The sequence below is a fragment of the Octodon degus genome, unplaced genomic scaffold (assembly GCF_000260255.1).
Source record: "Octodon degus isolate 3935 unplaced genomic scaffold, OctDeg1.0 scaffold00051, whole genome shotgun sequence".
Taxonomy (NCBI): domain Eukaryota; kingdom Metazoa; phylum Chordata; class Mammalia; order Rodentia; family Octodontidae; genus Octodon; species Octodon degus.
In genome coordinates, this window is record NW_004524627.1 from 988,737 (window position 1) to 1,010,408 (window position 21,672).

General features: G+C 34.4%; 1 protein-coding gene across 2 annotated transcripts in view; it reads right to left on the reverse strand.

Annotated features, from left to right (window-relative positions):
- The window catches only part of Sgcz (sarcoglycan zeta), a 541,523-nt gene extending 524,369 nt beyond the window's left edge, over positions 1-17,154 (reverse strand). For both annotated transcript variants that reach the window (XM_004633049.2, XM_023717269.1), the window contains exon 1: positions 16,960-17,154. In XM_004633049.2, the coding sequence (XP_004633106.1) occupies positions 16,960-17,154 (195 nt within the window). The remainder of the gene's footprint in view (positions 1-16,959) is intronic.
- Positions 17,155-21,672: the final 4,518 nt, after the last annotated feature.

The window sequence follows — 21,672 nt, forward strand, 5'->3', positions numbered from 1 at the left end:
ATTTCAAAATAGACTTCTACAGGTATAGAATTATAATGCAAAGATTTGAATTAAAGTGTAAGATAAGAAATTTGGGTGTAATATAAAGTATGAGGAGTGATAAAAAATTTAATCCTAAATTTCAATAATAATTTACTTCAGATAACATGCCAAATATCTCTATTGTCAGATACTCACAGAATACATGTGGAATACAGTATCTTTCAAGAAAATAGGGAAATTAGTGATCTATAGTCTACTGGATCTCCAAGGAATAATATAGAAGGTTACACTGAATTAGTGTGAACATTCATCATCCTCAAAGACTATTTAATTATAATTTAGTGTGAATACATGAAGAGAACATGCATTATTTTACTATAGACGTGACTGAGCCAAATATTCTATACTGGATTTTCTCAAAGATGAAGAACAGAACATTTTTGAGTGCAAGAATTTGGTTTTGCTTCAATTTTCTATTGGTGAAATTTGTAAAATTCAACACTCTCTTGTCTCCTCCCCACCTGAGTAGTTCTCTTTTTTGGTATTCTTAAGAAGCATAGGTCCAATGAGGAAGGCACTATTCATGGAACTTGGGACATTGACATAGGAAATCTTGTGGACTCATTGGTAAATGATTCCTTGAAAGGACATTCATCCATAATTTTTAATAAAAATGCTATCATTATTTACATTTAAAGGTTAAAATAGCCCAGTAAAAGTGATTATTAATGAATAGTCTTAATTTTGCATTATGCATTAAAATAAGGCAACTAGATTTATTGTCAGCATGAAAGAACTGTATCTTTCACTGTTACATGAAAGTTGACATTAGGAAGAACTAAATCCACAATTATCCTTTGTGCCTTTGGGAACTGATTCCAGGACCACCCCACTAACATTAGACGCCAAAACATGAGAGCATTCATGTCCTATATTTGAAATCATGTAGTTTCTGATAATGATCTGTGTATTTCCTCCTGTGCAATAAGTAATTTCTAGGTCACGAGGTACTTGATATGTAAATGCTATGTACATAGAGTTATAATGTATTGTTCGTACAATGAAGACATGAAAATTAGTCCTTGTATATTCAGCATAGTAGGACACTGTGTGTGTGTGTGTGTGTGTGTGTGTGTGTGTGTGTGTGTGTGTGTTACCCAGTATTGAACTTGGGACCCTGCTCTTGCCAGGCAAATGCTTTTATGCCACTGAGCTATATCTCCAGACCATGGATACTTTTCTTTATTTTCTGTTGGCTTTTTATTCACACCTTAGAGATGAAACCCACCAATATAGGTTCACTATGTATGTTTTGGCAGATAGGCCACAAAGTCATTGTTTCATGCAAAATATGGACAGAGTTAAAAAAATCTTGATTCAAAAAGTGTATCAGAAGACAAAATGAAGCAGTTAGTTAATGTAGTGACTGTAGTAGAAGTATACAAGTTTAGTTATTTTGAGGTTTGTAAGTTTGTTTTATATTTAATTGAAATCAACAGTATTCGTAACAAAATTATTGTCACGTTATATGGATGATGGTACTAACTGAGAAATCAAAGCCCTCCTTTAAACAATAGATAGATAGATAGATAGATAGATAGATAGATAGATAGGATAGGACAGATAGATAAATCAATTGATTAATTGAATAGGACTTGGGCCAAGAAAGACAGGTCCCTTCATTCTTTTATTGCCAAGAAAACATAACTATACAGAAAGTTCCAACAGAATAACAGCGTGGCCTCTTCCAAAGTAATTAAATTCATTTTGACACAAGCAGGCTGGGGAGATAGCTACTCTAAGTGCCTGCCTGGAAAATGCAAGGACTCAGGTTCAATCACTGGTACCACATACTGTGCTGGGCCAGAAACCCAGGCATGCTATGTCAACCACCAAAACCAGGCATCGTGGCACACACCTGTGATCCCAGTGCTGGGAGCTTGAGACAGGCAGATCACTATGAGTCTGAACTGCATAGTGAGACCCCATACCAAATCAATCCATCAATCAATCAACCTAATGGCTTATAACTATAGGTTAGGTTTCCATATGTTTATTCAGACAAATAAAATTTTTACCTACTTAATATTTTTAAAAGATAAGCATCAAAAAGACAGTTTATTGTTCCAAGATAAGGAGTGTTTTCAAATTATAGACTGACCTCATCTTGGCAGGTCAGGGAGTCTTATGTGAGGTTAAATTGTCTGACAGGTTTGAAAATGAATGCTTCTAAATTTACATAAAATCAAATTAACAACATAATTTGATTTTACAATTGCTACCGTAATAAATTTTAAGTACTATAATTGTCTCTAAGTTATATAATCTATCATATATTTAGCTTTTCATCTATAGGGCTTTTTAACGTTTAATAATAGAAAACAATAAAAGCTATCTTATATTCAACATAACATAGACTTTTAAAGGCCATTTTAGTTTATATTTTTAAATATATAGCTGACTGGAATATACCTGCTCAAGAATAAAGATTACTCACAAAAGCACAAGAAGAAAGTTGGAAATAAAAAACTGGGGAAAACTAGTGAGAGCATATTAATACATAGAAGTTCACATTTTTCTTTAATATATGTTTCTATGAAATTCTACTTAGTGGGCCGGCAGATAGCTCAGTGGACTAACGAGCCTGCTTAGGCAAGCACAGGGACAACAGTTCGAACCCAGGCACCACATGCCTCTCCAGCCCTGCCCTCTGGGTGGAGTGAGCTGTCCAGAGTCCAGGTGTAGTGATGCATGCCTGTAATACCAGTATTGTGGAGGCTGAAAGCAGGAGGATCACCATGAGTCAGAGCTGCATAGTGAGACCCTACAACAATCAAATACATTTTAAAAAGAGAAATTCTACTTAGAGAGTTGACTTAAATCTTAAAACAGTTTATAAATATGGGTTTCTGTGGTTTTGTGCTGTACCAAAAATTAATCTAAAATGTATACATTTTATAAGTTAATTTTTAATAATTAATATTATATTAATATTACTAAGAAGCATAAATTTTCAATTTATTCTTCAAAAAGAAAAGACAATTTACTAACACATATGTCTACACAAGCATTGAACATTTGAATTATTGTTAATAAAACCTTCAGGGAATTACTTAGATAATGATATATCAAGTGATTATAAGCTATATTGCAGGTTACATCTGAATATAAATTATATATGCATGTAATCTATATGTAATAACATATTTAAAGTAGGTATGTCTATGCAGGTATGATTTTATGATTAAAATTATTATTTGAGCAAAAAGAAAAATATCTGACAATTTGAAAATATCAATTGAAATTTTGATAACATTAAATTCTGTTAAAATGTAGAACCACAGGAATTCTCTTTTATTTCCCTGGGAATGGAAATAGAGTAGCAATGTTGGAGAAAAGCTGGTAATTTACTACAGAACTAAATGTTTTCTAACCATACAATCCAGAAACTGTATTCTTGGGATTTATCCAAAAGAATTTAAAGCTTATTTTCAAAATAAAATTTATCCATATATTTTTGTACTAGCTTTATTAATAAACATACAAACTGGAAACAACCAAATTGATCTTTATTAAGTTAAAAGATATTGTGATGTAAAAAAACTGGAATATCACTCAGTTCTTAAAAGAAATGATGGGGGCCGGGGAGATGGCTCAGTAGAATAACCGCTTGCCTGGCAAGCTCAAGGGCCTGAGTTCAATCCCTGGTTCTGCAATAAATAAATAAATAAATAAATAAATAAATAAAATGAGACATCAAACAGGGAAAAGCCATGGAAGATTCATAAATATTTATTAAGTTAAGGAAACCAATTTGAAATGGGTATGTATGACACAATTTTAACTATATCCCAATCTGGAAAAGGGAAAGCTATGGAGACCATAAAAGAATCAGTAATTTCCAGGGGACAAGGGCAATTGAAGGAAGAACTGGTAGAGCACAGGATTTGAAGGGCAGTGAAACTGATGTTTGGATCATTGTGATGCGTATATGTCTTTATGCATTCATCAAAATTCTTGGAGTCTACAATACCAAGAATCATTTCTAATGTCAGATGAGTATTTAGGGTAATAATAACACAGTCACTTTCATCAGTTGTAACAAACGTTTCACTCTAGTTTTGTAATTTGATACCAGGGAATGTTCTATACTTAACATTCAATGTAGCTATGAGACTAAAACTGCCTTAAAAGTAAATCTTTAAATCTGATTTTTTAAAACATTACTTAACTTGTTCTAATTTGCATTCCTGAAATACTAGTGAAGTGACTTTTGCCCATCTATGAATCTTAATTTTACCTACGGATGTCCTCTGACCATAGAAGGCCTACAATATGTGGTAGGTCAGTTTTGATTCTAACTCTAGATACCTTCTGTATTTTATAATTTTATTTTAACCATTTTAAAAATGTCTAGTGTTCTAGATGGTAAGAAGCATGGTATCCAACCAGCCCACCTAATTGTCAAAAGTCTGCCAGATATGTGAATGGGGCTGCTGAAATGCTCAGCATCAAGGTCTTCAGAAAGCTGACAGGAGATTCAGGAAGAAGCCTGAGCATCCTCACCTTAGTCTAGAGGACCTGCCCAGTCTCACTCTTGAGCTACTTGGACATTCTTTGATATAAGCCATGGAGACCAGAGATTTTTACAATTACACCAATAGATATTTGATGCATTGTGTCTGCCTAAACTATATGTTAGTAAGTATACAAAAATTGAGTACTACCTGTATGGTCTCTTGAAGGATTAAAATTTTCCTTATGTAAGGCATATTTTATATCTACCAAGAGCAACAAATGTTATAGAAAATACCATGATTCCGTAGTTTTGTCACAAATGAATGCTATTGATAGAAAAAGAAAAGATTACTAAGGGGAAATGTAGCAACCAAAAGGGAACATTAACAGCAGAGATAATAATGAAATATATTTTAACTTTACTCACTCAAAACTTGATTAGATGCTTGGCATGGTGACATATACCTATAATAAAAGCACTCTAGTATGTTAAGGTATAAGGAATGAAAGTTCAAACACAATTGGGAAAATTAATGAAACTCTCTCAAAATAAAGAAATAAATAATAAAGGGCTGGGAATAAAATTCAGTGTGAAGACACTGAGTGCAAGCTCAGCTAGAAAGTATGTTGTTTTTGTAGCCATAAAAATATATGCAGATACATATGTAAATTTATAAAATCATGGGCATTTAAATATTAACAGTTTTAAATCCATTTTTAAAAGCCATTCTATGTAATGTTGGATATTTTATTTTCTTCAGCTGAGTACTTGATCGAAATTTTCTGAGAAACAAAGTATTCATATTTCTTTTAACTCAATATTCATCAACAAACATAAGAAAATATAATTTATTTGAAAACTAAAATGTCATTCAAATTGCAACTTTTATGATTTGGACTAAAATGCGTATTATAATAGAGATGAATACAAAAGTATTTGAGGAAGCTAGTGCACATTTAAAAGAAATATCTTTATAGAAATATGTACATTCATGATGTGTATGTAGGTCACTACGTATGTGGATTTTTGGACTACACATAATAAAACTACTGAAGAAACCTGATGAGCTGATGTGAAAGAGTTTAGAAAATGCTCCATTCATTTCAGTGTAAGTCAGGAAAGAATAAAGTGGGCATAAGCTAACAAAACTTACTGCACCTCAAAATTTTCTAAACCCAGAAAAATACAAAATTTTAGACAGTAAAAATATGTGGCTTCTCTGGCCCTCCCCCTCTGCATGTTTCTATGATGATTAGAGTAAATACAGTCCAGCTGGCCAATTTCAGGTCTCAGGTTCACCACTTTCTGTCCATGCAGGTGTGAACAATTCTTTTAATGTAGCTAAGGTTTACCTCGTCATTAGAAAGCATTCTGGGGTAAATTAAAGACTAAGGGAAGTTAAAGAGGTAATGCATAACAAGCACTGAATCTAGGGACTCGTGCCTGGGTAGGCAAGTGCTCCACCACTGAACTACACTCTGCCCCTGGTGGAGGTATTATTATTCCTGTTACTACTCAGATTTTCACAAATCCTGAAGGAAACCTACTACCACTATTTTCCTATTAGTAGTTTTACCTTTTCGGGGAAGCATCCCATCCTTGTTCAACCTGTTTCCATCACAAAAGTTCCCCAATAATCAGGGAAATCAAAGCAAAAGACGTAAAATTAAAGAAAGAGGTGTATATTTCTCAAGTGGAGTTCATTGACTTAAGTATAAAAACAAGTTGAAGACTGCGCATGATGGTGCGCATCTGTAATCTCAGGGTTTGGGAGGCTGAATAGGGGAGGATCTCTCTGAGTCCAATCTGTGTAATGAGAGCCTGTAGACCCTAAACTAAATACATTAAAAAAAAAAGTTGAGTGGCAGTGGAACACTCTTAGCGATATGTCACAATCCCTCATTGGTGCTCATAGGAGCAAGGTAAATGTCTATCCTGAAGCTTCAGGCATCAATTACTTTTTTTTTTTTTTTTGATTTTATGTATTTGCTACTGGGTCTCACTACACAGCTCAGACTCCTAGTGATCTTTGAGCCTCTCCAGCACTGGGGTTACAGGTGTGCACCACCACACCCGCTTTGGGTAGCCAGCTCCATGTGCCCTGGGAAGGGGATGGGCGGTACTGGGTATCGAACGTGGGCCCTTACGCTTGCCTAGGCAGACACTTAGACTGCTGAGCTATCCCTGTGGCCCCAGCCATCAACTTGATACAGACTCTAACACAGTGTAATCACTTACCAGGGATTTGGATGCTGATTTTCTGGAAATCGTTAAAAATACTGCAGTCGAAGAGAGAAAATTCTAGATTAGCTCTGTTTGTAATTAATCATACTGGTCTTTGATCTGAGGGTGAGTTGGCAAAACAGTAATGTCAGTTTGTGATTCCATTATTTAAAATAATAAACTCATATGAACTCTTATCCAATACAAATAATTTTTATTATAATGGCCCCTTAATTTTTAATTAGGAAACAAAAAATACAACAACACTGTCATTACGCTTTTGAAAAGCAAATGCTTACTCTCTCTCTCTCTCTTTTTTTTTTTTTTTTTTTTTGGTGAAACTGGGGATTGAACTCAGGCCTTTGTGTTTGCTCAGGGAAGTGCTTATTCTACTGAGCCATCTCCCCAGCCCCATACTTACCTTTTAAAAACAGCAAAAATCTTAATCCATTAAACAATTATTCATTCCCTATTAAAACATAAACTCCCCTCCCAAAATCCTATTTAGCAGTCAAATATTTTGACTATTTTGTCAAAATGTTCAAGATGTATTATATGTCACAATCTGTGGGAATAGTTATGTAAATGGACACACACACATGTTTAATTAGGTTCCCTGTGACTTATCCTATCGTAAAGTTTTACTTGTGGGCCATCCACATGGACCAGTGATTTTAATGCTCTGGATTTCTATCTTCTGTTATTGAGCTACCCTTATTTTGCTCAAACACATTGCACAACGTACTGAACGTAAGTCTTGAAAGGTCTGTACTTTCTAAATGTTTTATTTAGTAACTACTTTTCTTAGCCCTTAGTGTTCTCTTGCTGTATTATCTGGCATTCCAAGGAATATTATTTTGCTCAGGATATGTATACTCTGAGATTTACTCTTTGCTGCAATATTTATAGATAACTTCAGTAAAAAGAACTACAACTTAGTTGTTTTTTGAACTTGGATGAAAATGACTAAATTTTTCTTTATAACATCAGGGAAGGAAAAAGCACTGCTGGACTGAAGCTAATCATGAGTGATTTCAGTGGCGAGGGACGATTTGTCAGAAGGTTGGGGGAGATGCAAACAGAGGGTGACAATGGCAGCAGTCGTGCAACATTAACTGCCTCATTCACAATCCCAAGCCCTGCAATAAATCCCGAACACCACCCCGAAGGGCAGGCTCCTCGGCTGCCGCTGAACTCAGCCACAGAGCTGTGGGATCTGGGCCGCAGCAGGTGCGGACCTCGGCTCCAGGGTGCGCGGCGCGGCGCGGAGCATGAACCGAGAGGGGGAACCGGGAAAGCGGAAGTGGCCGCTCAGAAGGGTGGATGAGTCTGCGATCCAGACCGTTCTGCAGAGTGGTCTTCATCAGTGCTCAGTTAATTCTCAGCAAAATACAGTTTAAACTGCGTGAAAAATGGACTAAATCACAGGGATGACATAAACGTTTGAAAATCTTTGTTTTATAATTATATGATTAATAACTGCCATTTCTCTGACAAAAGTAAACAAAAAAGGGTATATAAATGGACCATTTTACAGTAGAAAATGTGTGTGTATATATATATATATATATCTGTATATACAAAATAGCATAAATATGCATCTACTTTCTCTTAGTTCAATGAGAAGGTTTTGCACTAATAGTGTTTAGACAAGATATCATGTCTGCATCTTGTACTAGGAACAACTACTACAAAGATAACAATATGCAATGTATTAATTGTTGTAACTGTATTGCTAACTTGTTTTGAATTTATCTCATTGCTACTTCTTTCTCAATAAAATTATTAAAATATATAAAAAAATATATGCCATTGCCAATCAGAAAATAAACCTAATGCCCACGGTGTGAAGCTCAGAAGTGTAGCCATTCTTGGAACTTAGAGAGCAGTTTTCACCATACTGATTGCTCATTAAGGATATGTTTTTAACAGGAAAAAATCCTTTAAAAGTGAGAAAGAAACCAAAAGATGGAGGGGAGAGAGAGAAGGGACAGTAAAAATATCAAGATGCATTATATACATATACCAATATCATACAATGAATATAAACATTATATACTGTAAACCAGTACTAATGAAATTAAAAGTTAAAAAATGGTTGTTGGATGTATTGAGGTACATTATGCCAAACTTCAGAAAGCAATGGATTGTGTTTGCACATTTAATTGTGTTATGTGAGTGCACTGAAATACACAGAAAGTATACTAATGAAGAATGTTGAAATAATTGATTTTTGATTTAATTTAAATAATACTAATGCAATGAGATGAAATGGAAAGTGCATGAACTTTGAAATTGCCACCCATACCTCCAGCCTTGTCTATCAGAATGACCTTGGGAAATTCAGTTTCCCTAAGTTTGTGTTTTACATCTGCCAAGAGGGGTGCAATATTTAACTTTACATGTTTCAAAATTTAGCAAGGTCTGGTCTATAAAACATAATCTCCTCAAACAAACTACATGCTTACTATGGGCTGCTAGCACCTTAAACTTTGCTCCCACAATTAAAGCAGTTTAGCCTACGGTTATTCTTTAGGATGTTATAAAAATAATTCATAGTGCAATATCTCCGTCACATAACAATTTAATGTTCTGACTGCTAAAGAGAACCCGAACACTTAGGATCAAGAACAGAAAGGTTTCTGTATTGTACAGACAAGATTTAAGTACTAGAGTCTTCAAGAGGATTCCAAACAGGAATTATATCTGAGTCAGACAGGCCAGAAGGATGGTTTGCTGATAGTGCTGGCTTCCAAAGCAAGCAGCTTTGTGTCTCCAAAATAATAGTGGTGTATGACAGAATGCACGGCTCCTCTTCAGTGTGGTGCATATTTACACTTTTATATCTGAGCACTACAGTAGCAATTCCTAAGGGACTTTTATTACTGCTCAGCATCCCAATGAAATACAATTTTTTTCACAAAATTTATTACATAAAATAACTTCATTCAATGAAAAGTAATAGTGCATGGATCTAATAATTGTCATTATTTTAGTTGGGCATAATTGAATGTTTCATATTTGAACCTATTTTAAGAGCTTTTAGTAGAGTTCACTTATTTAATAGTTGTGAGACATAGATGAGGTTCAAACTATCATCAGCATTTTACAGCTGAAGAAACTGGAGTTGCAGAGGTTGGACACCTAGCACAAAGCTGCCCGCTGAGCAGCCAGTTCTGGAGCCAAACTGTGCATCCAGCTATCTGGCTCCAAAATGCATGAGCTTACATTTTAAGCAAATAATCAGCATTAACAAGATAAACTGCTTCATTTATTTACTTGCTTGTTGACACACATCTATTGAGATTATGTCATGTTCTCAGGATTGTTTTATTATCAATCCCAATATAAAAAATCAAGTTAAGTGGCCGGGGAGATGGCTCAGTAGAATAAGTGCTTGCCTGACAAGCGCAAGGGCCTGAGTTCAACCCCTGGATCAACCAAAAAAATTTTTTTAAAAAGATGGAAAAGCAAAAAAATAAGTCAGAACAATAAACAGACTCTTTTATACCTCTTAGCATATGCCTGACACTACTGAGTAAGTTACATTCTTTCAATTCATGTTATTTCTAAAGCAATCTAATGATAGAGATGACACTATTACATCCATTCTGTAGAACCACAACTTAAAACACCTTATCATAGGTAGCACAGGTAATAAATTTCATGGCCAAGATAGCAATATACAGAGTTGATGACAGTTTATTTTCTTTTAAAATTGTTGATTACTTACAAGTGATTTTTAGTAACATGAAAACTTAGGGAATCTTGGTTCTTATGCTCATTTTATTTATTTATTTATTTATTTATTTATTTTGGTGGTAATGGGGATTGAACCCAGTGCCTTGTGCACTCTAGGCAAGCACTCCACCACTGGTCCACATCTCCAGCAATTGATACCAGTTTTGTATAAGACAAATTCATACTGCCAGGTAATAAAGAATCAAGTTTGTTTTCCTTTTAATAGAACATTACTGAATATGATAATGAATAAACCCTGACCTATTTGTGGAGTTTTAAGTAAATTGGTGCTTACCAGGAAAAGCACAGGTTTTCAATTACTTGCAAGTCTTCTTTGGAGTTCATAGTTTATAATTCTGTGTGGAATGTAAGTAACACTGCCTCTTCTGGAGTACCTGAATGAACTTTTCCTTTCTTTATAATTCCCATTTTTATTGGAACTTTCATCTTGGTAACTGGACATTAAATTGCAACTAGTAGAGTTCATTTTGTTTAGGGCTTGTATATGTGCATGCATTTTATTTTTTAATCAATGTAAACTTAAGAGATAAAAAAAATACTACACATGAAGCCAAACTGAATCAACAATATCATCTAGAAAGTCTTAGAGCTATACTCCACTGATTTCAATTGTTTAATGTAGAGACATTGGGAAAGACTTTTCCTACATTTTCTTCTCTATAAGAAGATGCTGCAAGTCTAGAAACATACAATAATAATTTAAAATCTAAAATAACATAATTCATCTTGAAAACACAACAAACTGTATTAATAAAGATATGGAATCAAAATAGATACAAGAAAAAAGCCTGACAGAAAAGTCATAATGAGAAACAAATAAATAAGAAGAATCCTTTTTTTATAGATAGGGTGAATTCTCCTGAGAATGTCAGACCTGCAGTTTAGAAGGTAACAAATTAGTTTATACACCAACTGGTAGTTAACTGGCAAAGCCAACTAAAGAAACTCTTAGACATAATGCTAAAAATGACATTACATGTCAAGATTACTAAATTTACAACTAAATTCCAAAACCTTGAGAAGCTTGGATCGGTGGAATCATCACTAACAATGTTATTATACAAGTGTGCTCACAGAGTCTTGTAGCATACATTAAAAAAATAAAGAAAATCAACAAAATAGCCAAAAGTAAAAACAATGATGGGTCAATGATATGTTTGTTCAATGAAATTTGCAGCAAGAAATAAATAAATTATAGTAATAATCCTCACAAAAGTATTTTTGAGCTAAAAGAAATGCGTTTGAAATATAAATGCATGCACAAAATTTTATACAGTCCGGAAAAATACTAAGAATTTGATTATTTCCATGGAGTTAGGAGATACGGATAGTTTATTTTCAATCTAAATGGCATATGTGCCATTTTTTGTTTATGCTTTAATACATATTTTGTGATCTTTTGTAGGATAAAATATTACATAATAAATTACTTAAGGTACTAATAATGGCAATTTTCTACTTGACATTACAAGTACAAAACTGATTTTCAATGGAGAAGATAATAAATCCCACTATGTACAATGAGGTAGCTCCCCCTGAGATATAAGGCCTTCAACAGCTACAAAGGGATCTCGCTGGGTCCTGTCTCGGTTCCACACAGATAAAGGCAGTCTTTTCAAGGCTGTAAGTCACAGTGTGATGCAAAATTATAGATATCTACATAATTCAATGATTGATATTTACCTCACAAATAGTTATGAAGGGCATATTATCTAGCAGAACTTGTCTACTAATTTAGGAAGATAGACTTGGAAAGAAATGTTAAGAATCCTGCATTCCATCTGGGGGAAGAGAAATAGATGATGACCAATGTCCTATAAACATAAACTTTGGTCAAGAATCCATTGAACATAAAATAAAAATTAAAAAATCAGTGGAGCCTAAAGTTATTTTAAGAGTAAGCTGAATATAAATATATATATATATATATATGTATATATATATATATATATTTACTTATATGGATTATAGGTAAGAAACAAAATACATTTGAAATGAGAGTGTAATTGTTTTAATAAGAAATGGCTGAATGTGTAAAGACAGAAATTCTTATTCGAAGTCATTCCAAATTCAAGATAGAGACTTTAATTTAAAAAGATGGAAGTAATAACATTTTGAAAGGACATATTAACTAATGACAACTTGCTGGAAATGTACTTTAACCAGTTAGGCAGATTAATAATGTTGAGGAATGATATCTTTGGGTTAATGATGACAGTTAAAAAAAACTGGTCTCAAATGGCACAGCACATGTGATACTTCACTTAATAGTGATTAGGAACAGCACTGAATTTAAGACATAAAATGTATATAAATTCACATTTTCTAAACAATTATGTACTTTAAACATCATTAGCTTTCAGGCAGACAAATGATAAACAAATGATGATATGTGTATGATAAATTTTAGAAGTATATCAAGGAACTAACATAAAAAATAGAAATGCCGTTATAGTAATAGCTATAAAAAGAACAATATCTACAAGCTTTGGTCAAGGATTCACGTATGTATAGCCATGAGTATGTGTGTTTGTGTGTGTGTGCATATGTGTGAGAACAAAGACAATCTTGATTAAATATTTAATAAATTCATATCATATAGCTATAAGGAAAGTAGAATGCCTTATTGAAAGTTATAAGGAGACTACAACAATACGTGTTTCTTTTTATTTTGAGGGGTAATGGGACTTCTGTACACGACCTCACACTTGCCACACAGTTGTCGTGCCACTAAGCTATGTTCTGACCCCCAGCAGAATATTTAATAAAGTAAATTAATAATGAAACTACACCATGATTTAAATTGACAATTTGTCTACATTGAGAGGAGAGTGTAAGTATAAGCCGTGACCAGCTGTAGGAAATTCTAGAAAGTAACTTCTTAGATCCTCAGTTCCTGTCATACCTAAATGATTCTGATATTCAAGAATTCTTGGAATTTCTTTTTCAGTACTTCTTTAATCAATCAGAAAAACCACTAAGAATATCCCTACAGTTTTTTCACTTAACTAAATATTTCAATCATTGCATACATTTAGGTAATTCTTGAATTCTAAGGTACAACATTTATAATTTTGCTTATGTTCTCTTTCTTTTTCTAGCTAGTGAACATATCTAATAGTATTTTGACATAGATGGATATCAGCAATTTTGACTTCAACACTCCAGATTGAAATAAAAACTTCATAACTCTGTCAATTTGCAATTTTGAAATATAGAAATAATGTACTTCATATGAGAATTGAGCCCAGGAATGAATTCTGTCTCAATATAAAGTCTGATGAAATGCAAGGCTAGTCCATTTATATTGAACCATAAAGATACTGTACCAAATCAACAAAACAACAGCAACAGCAAATACCATGTAATTGGGTTATACTGATCAAGGTAAAATGAAGTTCAAACCCTCCCTCTTAGACCCATTCCTACATTTATCAACTCACATAGTCAGGAAATTATTGTGTATATCTATCTGTGTCTTTCACCCTGTAGTATAAACTCATTTCCTTTTCATGATACTCTGTGATAGGTATCTCAATAAACAAGATGATATTATTTTCCACAAAATGAAAAACAGAAGTTAATAAGGTCATATCAACCATACAGATCACACACAATCACATTCATAATGAAGGACTTTAAGCAGCAAGCACCATAAAACAGGTTGACAGCTATCCTCGCTGTGCTGAAAATACAATATTTTGATAACAATAGCATGCCCAGTTTGCTCAAATAAAAGATGTGAATAGCCACATAGTTCCACATATTGGATGGCAATAATTATGATAAAAGTGCAATACATTTTGTGCAGATCAATAATACTCCTCAAACAATTTACACATTATTTCTGCTTCTTGCTTAAAGAACATCATAACTAGTCTCTGGTATTCACTGTGGAGTAGATAACAAATATTATGTGCTAGTAAACCCATAAAATTGACCTTTTTTACTGCAAGAATGTTAGAGAATTACAAATTACTTCATAGTTTTCAGGTATACATAACTTAATTTGCTGTGATCAACACTGCAATAATCTGCATCTATTTAAATAATTCTAAGTTTCCTGAAAAATTTGAATAAATTCCTTGGGATAGAATGTTACTTCAGAAGCACTATCTTGAGACAATCATTAGATCTTCATCCATTAACTTCAGCTACATGCAAACAGCTAGCATGGCTGAAGAAAGGAGAGTTTTCTTTTTGACTATATATATATATATATATATATATATATATATATATATAAATTCATATATATATATATTTATTTTTATTTTTATTTTTTGGACAGTCTCACTGAATAGCCCAAACTACCTCAGCCTCACCCTCACAGCCATCTTTTGCCTCAACTTCTGTAGGGCTGGGGTTACACATATGTATAACATTGTGATCTTTTTAGAAAAGAGAGAGAGATGGAAGATGGAGATGCTACAGTCCTTTACCAAGATTCTTATAGAAAAATTCCTTTTTATTATCACAAAGACCATGCTTTCATTTACATGTTGATCAGCTGAGGTTCAATTTGGACAGCCCTGTAAATGGCAGGCAAACTGGGGCCTATAGGAATCTGGAAGGCATAGGCAACAGTTTCAATTACTTCCCATGGATGGTTTAGTTGGTCCTGGAAGTAGCATGGGGCAAGGTGCTATGCACATGAGACAGGAAGTGAATAATTCTGTAGTTATTATATCTTCCTAATTAATTTAAATGTACACAATACACTCACATGGTGTGAACCTGAATATTCCAGGACTGTGATCCCTGGATAGAATTAAGCCTTTCTGGAGTTAGAAAGCTGGCTCTGTCTCTTTAAAGTGTTTTGACATATGTCTTCTGATAGAACATACTTTATAAAAATTTAAGATCCAGAGAAGTCTGTTTCTTTTAAAAAAGTTATTTTTTTGGTGAAGCAAAATGAGGTTGAAAAAGTTGTTCTCAGCAAATGAGAGTTTTACTGAACTGAATCACTAACTCAGCTAGTCATGGGTGGGGGACCAGAGCTTGGATTAACACGTTTACTAGAGAGAAAATTAGTCACATTTGTGCCAAAATAGTCCCAAACAAGAAGCACAAATGAGCCAAATTTGCGACGAAGCAGTGGTCCAGACGCACTACCGAAGCGCTTCACAGGCAGGGATCTGCTTACCAGCACTGCCCTGTGTCTCTGGCCACTCACGGGCTCAGCTGTGTCAGTCCATGGATCTGAACATATACCCATCTCTAGGATGCAATTATCCATCTTGTCTTTGTCTTTTGTAGGATGACATTTCAAAACTTGTATCACAGTGGGAAAAGTAGAATAATTCCTCAGCTCATTTTTTTATATGCATGTGGTATTTATCACGCTTTGCACAGTTAACAGGTTTTCTGTCTGGTAGGTTAGGCCATCGGCCCTCCCAAATTCCTTGTGAAGAAAACATTGTGTTAGTTTCACTGTGGTAAAATGCTGGGCTCATTTTCCTTTTTGCAAATCTGTTTCAAGTTAGAATTAGGTATTGGCAAAATCAGAAAGAAACTATTCTTACTAGATCAATACTCACAAAAGGTGAAAGAAACAGCCCAATAAATGAATATCAATGGGGTTAAACAACCTGCTTGTCTCACATTTGAGGATATAGAGGTAATAAAGAAAAATAGCAATATGGTCAGAAAGTGTGAGTTACGTGCTGAACTGAGGATATACCAGAGATCTCTAAGGAAAAGCAGAATCGTTAAAACAAGACAGAAGCAACCTGTAGTTACTTAGTGAGAAAATACAAAAGGAGCTAAAGTAGACTTTGCCAAAGCAAACAACATTGCCAAGTAGGCTGTCCTCGTAGGTTCACTATAAACATTCAATAAGTACCATCAAATTCATCATTTTTTATAAAATCATTTTGTTATTAATTCATTTGTGTGTTAATTTTCATAAAATTGCCTTTATTTGTGTGCTATTTTCTGTCTATCAAGTGTATATTCTGAAAATATGCAGTCAACATGAGGTGGCATTAAAAACAAGGCCTAACCGCTCAGAAGCAATTCCACCATTTAGATTCCGTCACATACTATGTTACGTAGAAAACAACTATAGAGGAATAGAGAGATAGACACACTCTACAGGGAGCAATTTAATAACAACTATGCTTTGTAGCATCACAGTAAAATATCTCTTAAACTATTTGTTTCTTAGATGTTCAAACATAATAATCTATAATATATACCTTCTAGTTAAATAACTTCTCATTTTCTAATGGATCAAAGTGCTCTGTTATGTCATGATTTAAGTTTTTCATTCTTAAGCGACAATAAGTAATGTCATATGTGTATCTTCACTAGGTATATTGAACGCAGTCTTAAAATATAGCTACTATTGCAATTTCAAGACAATACTCGTAAAGCTTGAGATGAATAATTTGCAATTATAATACTAAAAATAGTAATGTGGGATTGTCTTTGAACTAAAGTAATAGTTGTAAAATCATGGTGGTACTTACCACAGTGAAATTCATAACTTTCAATATCCATATTGTCATGGCTAAGTTAACTATCATGGTAACCAACAGCAGAAGGACAAAGAAGTATAAGCACCTCTTTCGCCAGCCATAAATTCCCACTGGGTACAGTTGTGCATTTTCAGTTCTTGGCAGGTGGTTCTGTTGGGTTGCTAAAATGAATTGTTCTCGTGTCATCTGGAGGGAGAGGGAGAAGGAGAAGAAGGGTGGGAGGGCAAGAGAGGGAGGGAGGGAGAGAGAAGGAGGAGGAAGAGGAGGAGGGACCAAAAGCAAAGAGAGCAGGGAGGAGAGAAGAGTAGAAGGGAGGGGAGGAGGGGGGAGCAAAGAAAGAGGGAAGAAGGCAGGAAAAATAAATGGAGGAGGAAGGGAGAGAGAAAGAGATTAAAAGATAAAATACACACATTTTGTGTAAATCAAAAAGGGTAAGGATCAAACAATAATGGGTATGGAGTGCTAACAATATTATTGTGATTTTATTTTTATTTTTTTATATTAGGGAAGGGTCAACAAAGTGTTCGAGGTCTCACTACTAGATCGGACTCAAGTGATCCACCTGTTTACAGCCTCCCAAGAGCTGGGATTACAGGCATGCGCCACCATGCCCAGTATCAATCGCCATCTCAGTGCACCCCCTGGGGAGGGGTGAGCCGGCAAAGCAGGCCCGGGGAAGCTATTTGGCCAGCCCATATTATTGTTGTATAATTAAAATTTTTCAAACACTCGCACATCGTTGTACTCAATGTTATTCAGGAAAGCTGTCTGAGTTACATCTATAAGCACGTTTCATTTCCAGGCGAGTTTGCCCATCAGAGCAGGAGGCTGCTCTCTCAGCCCCGCCTCAAGGTATCTAACATTCAACAACTCCACCCACATCCAAATTCAAGCAAGCCAAAGCCAAAATGTACCACAAAGTTTTCTCCACCTCTTTCTAAACAGGTAAAATATAAAACATATGTGATTCAATAAAAAAAATCAGTGTACTTGCAACAAACTATGAAAAAAAAGTTTATTTTATCTAGATTTTTATAGATATAGTTATCTAATTAAACATTTTATTCAGCACTTTGTTGATTTACTCTATGAGTGAGAGTACATGTTTTAGAAGAGAAATGAGAACTTATTCTTTCAAATAACACACACACAACTACAAAATTAAAAAAAAAAAAAAACTGTTTCCGGATAGATATTGCCCTGAGTTTGATAAAGCAACAGAGATTCAGTAAACATATCTGCCTCTAACAATTTTGAAAGGCAAATGGGATTACAAAGAAAAGGTTATTGAGAAAGGAAATACTATTATTGAATTGATGCTTTTCATACCACCTCAAGGAATTCAACAGTATTTTCTTAAATGAAGCTGAGTTTAGCATTCTTATTCTATACAACTTCTTTATCAGAAAAAACTGTAGAAATCCAAGGTATTAAAGACAACAGTGTTAATTTTTTTTAGTTTTTATTTATTTTAAAAAATTTGTATCATTGATTTTATGATTGCATTCATCACAGAGTTCTTCATTCATATGACGTCATTTTTCATTTGGCTTCCTGTTCCTAGTCTCACTGATCCTAGTAATTTTGAAGTTCATGCATGATCTCAAGGGCTATCTCAGTGAAGGAGTAGTATCAGAGGAAGTCAAGTCTCATACACCCCTAAGTGGCTAAGGAAATTATTCTAAATGTGTTTGTTCATCTGTTTGTTGTTTATGTGTGTGGGACAGGGACTCACTATGCGGTTTAGTGATCCTCCTGCTGTCAGTCTCCCCAGTGCTGGGATTACAACTGTGCACCACCACACCCAGACACTGTCACCAGCTATGTATGCCCCTGCATGGGCTGGAACATGGGGTGTGGGAGATTGAATCCCAGTCTCTGTACCTGCCTAAGTGCTTAGCCTGCTAAGCTATCTCGCCAGGCCTCAGAAATTATTCTAAATTTGAAATGCTTACAATCTTGGCCTAAAATAGTAAATGTTGATCCATTTTTTAATTATTAACTATATTCTTAAATACTTGGTTTATGGTGTGCTATGTAAATTCTCGAAATACACCTAAATTGTTTAAGTGTTTATAGTTATTGTAAAAGAATTTGGCAAATGTGCAATTACAGAAGTATAGGTTGAATGACCCTAATCTAGAAGGACTGGGACTAGAAATGTTTTAGATATCAGACTTCTTTATTTTTTAGTAATTTCATACAAATAATGAAATAACTTGGAAATTGGCCTCAAGTTTAAACAGTCTTTATTTACCTTCCTCATACACATAGCCTGAAGGGAATCTTGTACTGTATGTCTGCAATTTGAACGTAGGTATCATAGGAAATCAGTTATTCTCTCGGCAGTCAGGTATAATGTTTGGATTTTGGATCACTTAGAATTTCAGAGTTGGGGTCTAGGGAATTTCTCAGAAGGAAAGTATATTTTCTGCCATATACAGAGAGAATCACTGTATTTTGAGACAATATCATCATTCCAAGATGTTTTTCTAACCCATTCCTACTTTTCTCCTTTCATCTATAATTTAAATGCTATTAGAATATTTTTTGAATTATTTGTGTTTTCAAGGTTATATATAATCATTCTTGATACTTAAACTAATTGGAACTTACTTCGTTTTAGTTTTGCCATTCTATTTCATAGCACATTTCATGAGTACAAAATAATCAATAGAACAGAAAACCTTCCAAAACTCAGTCTTAGTAAACACTGAAGCAGCCCTCTATCTTCTTGGAAAACAAAATTAGAGTGCTGCTCACACTAATGTAAGTGGATCTATGTGGTTCAGAGAAGAGCTGTACTAGTTCCCTCCAAGGCCTCACATAGTACATGTGGGGAATTTAGCGGATGGCAGTTTTGAGGTGTGTGTAGCTGATTAAGGATATGATGCTGAAATTAAAAATGTGATGTTGAGATTAAGAGGGTCTAACCTGTTGAGGAGGTGGAACCATCCAAAGGATGGTAGTTTGGATGGAATATAAAAGACAGAGAGAAGGCAGCCTGCTGCTTCTCTTGAATTGCTGTTTGCTGTCATCTGCCTGCCATGAACTGTATCTTCTCCACTATGCCTGTCTGCCATTCCACCCTCCACTGACACCAGCCAATTGAGTACTGAATCCTCTATAGACTGTGAGATACAGTAAACCTTTCCTGTTTTAACTTGGGGTGTCAGGTATGTTGTCACTAGCAACAAACAACAAGAAAAGTGACGGAGACATCCTGGTTTTAATTTGGACCTTGACAGGCCCTGAGAGATAGCTCAATAACACAGTGCCTGCCAGGTAGGTACAAGGTCTGGGTTTGATTCCCAGCACCAAAGTAGTAATAATAAATTTGGACCTTGAACTAGCTTTATCATAAAATAAAGAAGAACAGAAACAAACTAAAACATACTTTTGAAATCCATGCAAAAATATTTGCCAGCAGATAGTAACAAGGATAACCAAAATGTGCATACACAAATAGAGGTTGTTAACTATTCCAAAGTTATTTTTCTTCAAAGATATAGAAAATGTGTATCTAAAATCTAGGTATGTTTCCAGGACATATAGTTATATATTATATAAAAATAAAAAGAAAATTAGTCTGACATGACTTAAACTTGTCTCATCACTAATAATTTAGCTCTGTAAATTCAGGAGAGGTCCCCTGAGACAGGTGGAATGGTAGAAAAATAATTTACATAGGAAGAGACCCTTGACTCTAAAGAGACAACATCCAAAATTACAAGAAAAAGAAATTACTTGAAATGTCCTCTGGTTTCTCTTTTCAGATCATATAAATGCTTCCCCTTTTGCTAATTATTTCAATCCAGTGTACATCATAATTTCAATATTTTAATATGGCTACTCAAGATGGAAATAGTAATGAAACTCTGGGCAGCAGTGCATTTCACTTAATAATTTATCCATGAAGTTACTTCGATATTGTTGTATTCATAAATTTCCCATATTTGGGCAAAACACAATAAACATATAGAAACATAATAAGAGAATGCCTTACACTACTCTGGGAAGGATAAATGCTGTAATATAATAGGCATACTATACAGTGGTACCTTGGTTCATGAAATTAATTTGTCCTACAATTTTGGAGAAGTTGGCCATATTTATGTTTGTGTTGGAAAGACAAGCATGGTGATGCTTGTTATGCAGTGCAAAGCTTATAAGCAAAATACTAGTTTGCCAAATACTTTTGCTAGCACTCAAATTATTTTCACACAAGAACATTCATTAACCAAGGTACTACTGTATGAGCAATAAAGTGTTATTGAAAAAAGCTACAATGATGATAATCTTGGTAAGGAAATGAAAAATCCTTTAAAGATGGTAGAAATAGAATTTCTCTCCATGTAAGTAACACATGAGACTAAACTATTGACTCTTGTAAGAAGAATGGTAAAATGTCTGTCAGCTTTTATAATCCTAATTAGAGTGAGATAAATGCAAAATGAATAAATGCAAAATGCAAATATACACATTCTGGGAGGAGTAAGGAAGAGCTAATAGATGGGCTTGCAGAAAAGTGTATATGTCTAGCATTGTAGTGTTAATCAGAGACCAGTAAAAGACTATATGAATGGCAGGAGAAAGAAGAAAGAAAATTGCCAAGGAACTTTTAATACAGAGTAACACTTGAGGAGACTGGGATCAAGCATGGGTTCTGTGGTGTGAAAACTAAAGATGCTGATGTAAGGTCAG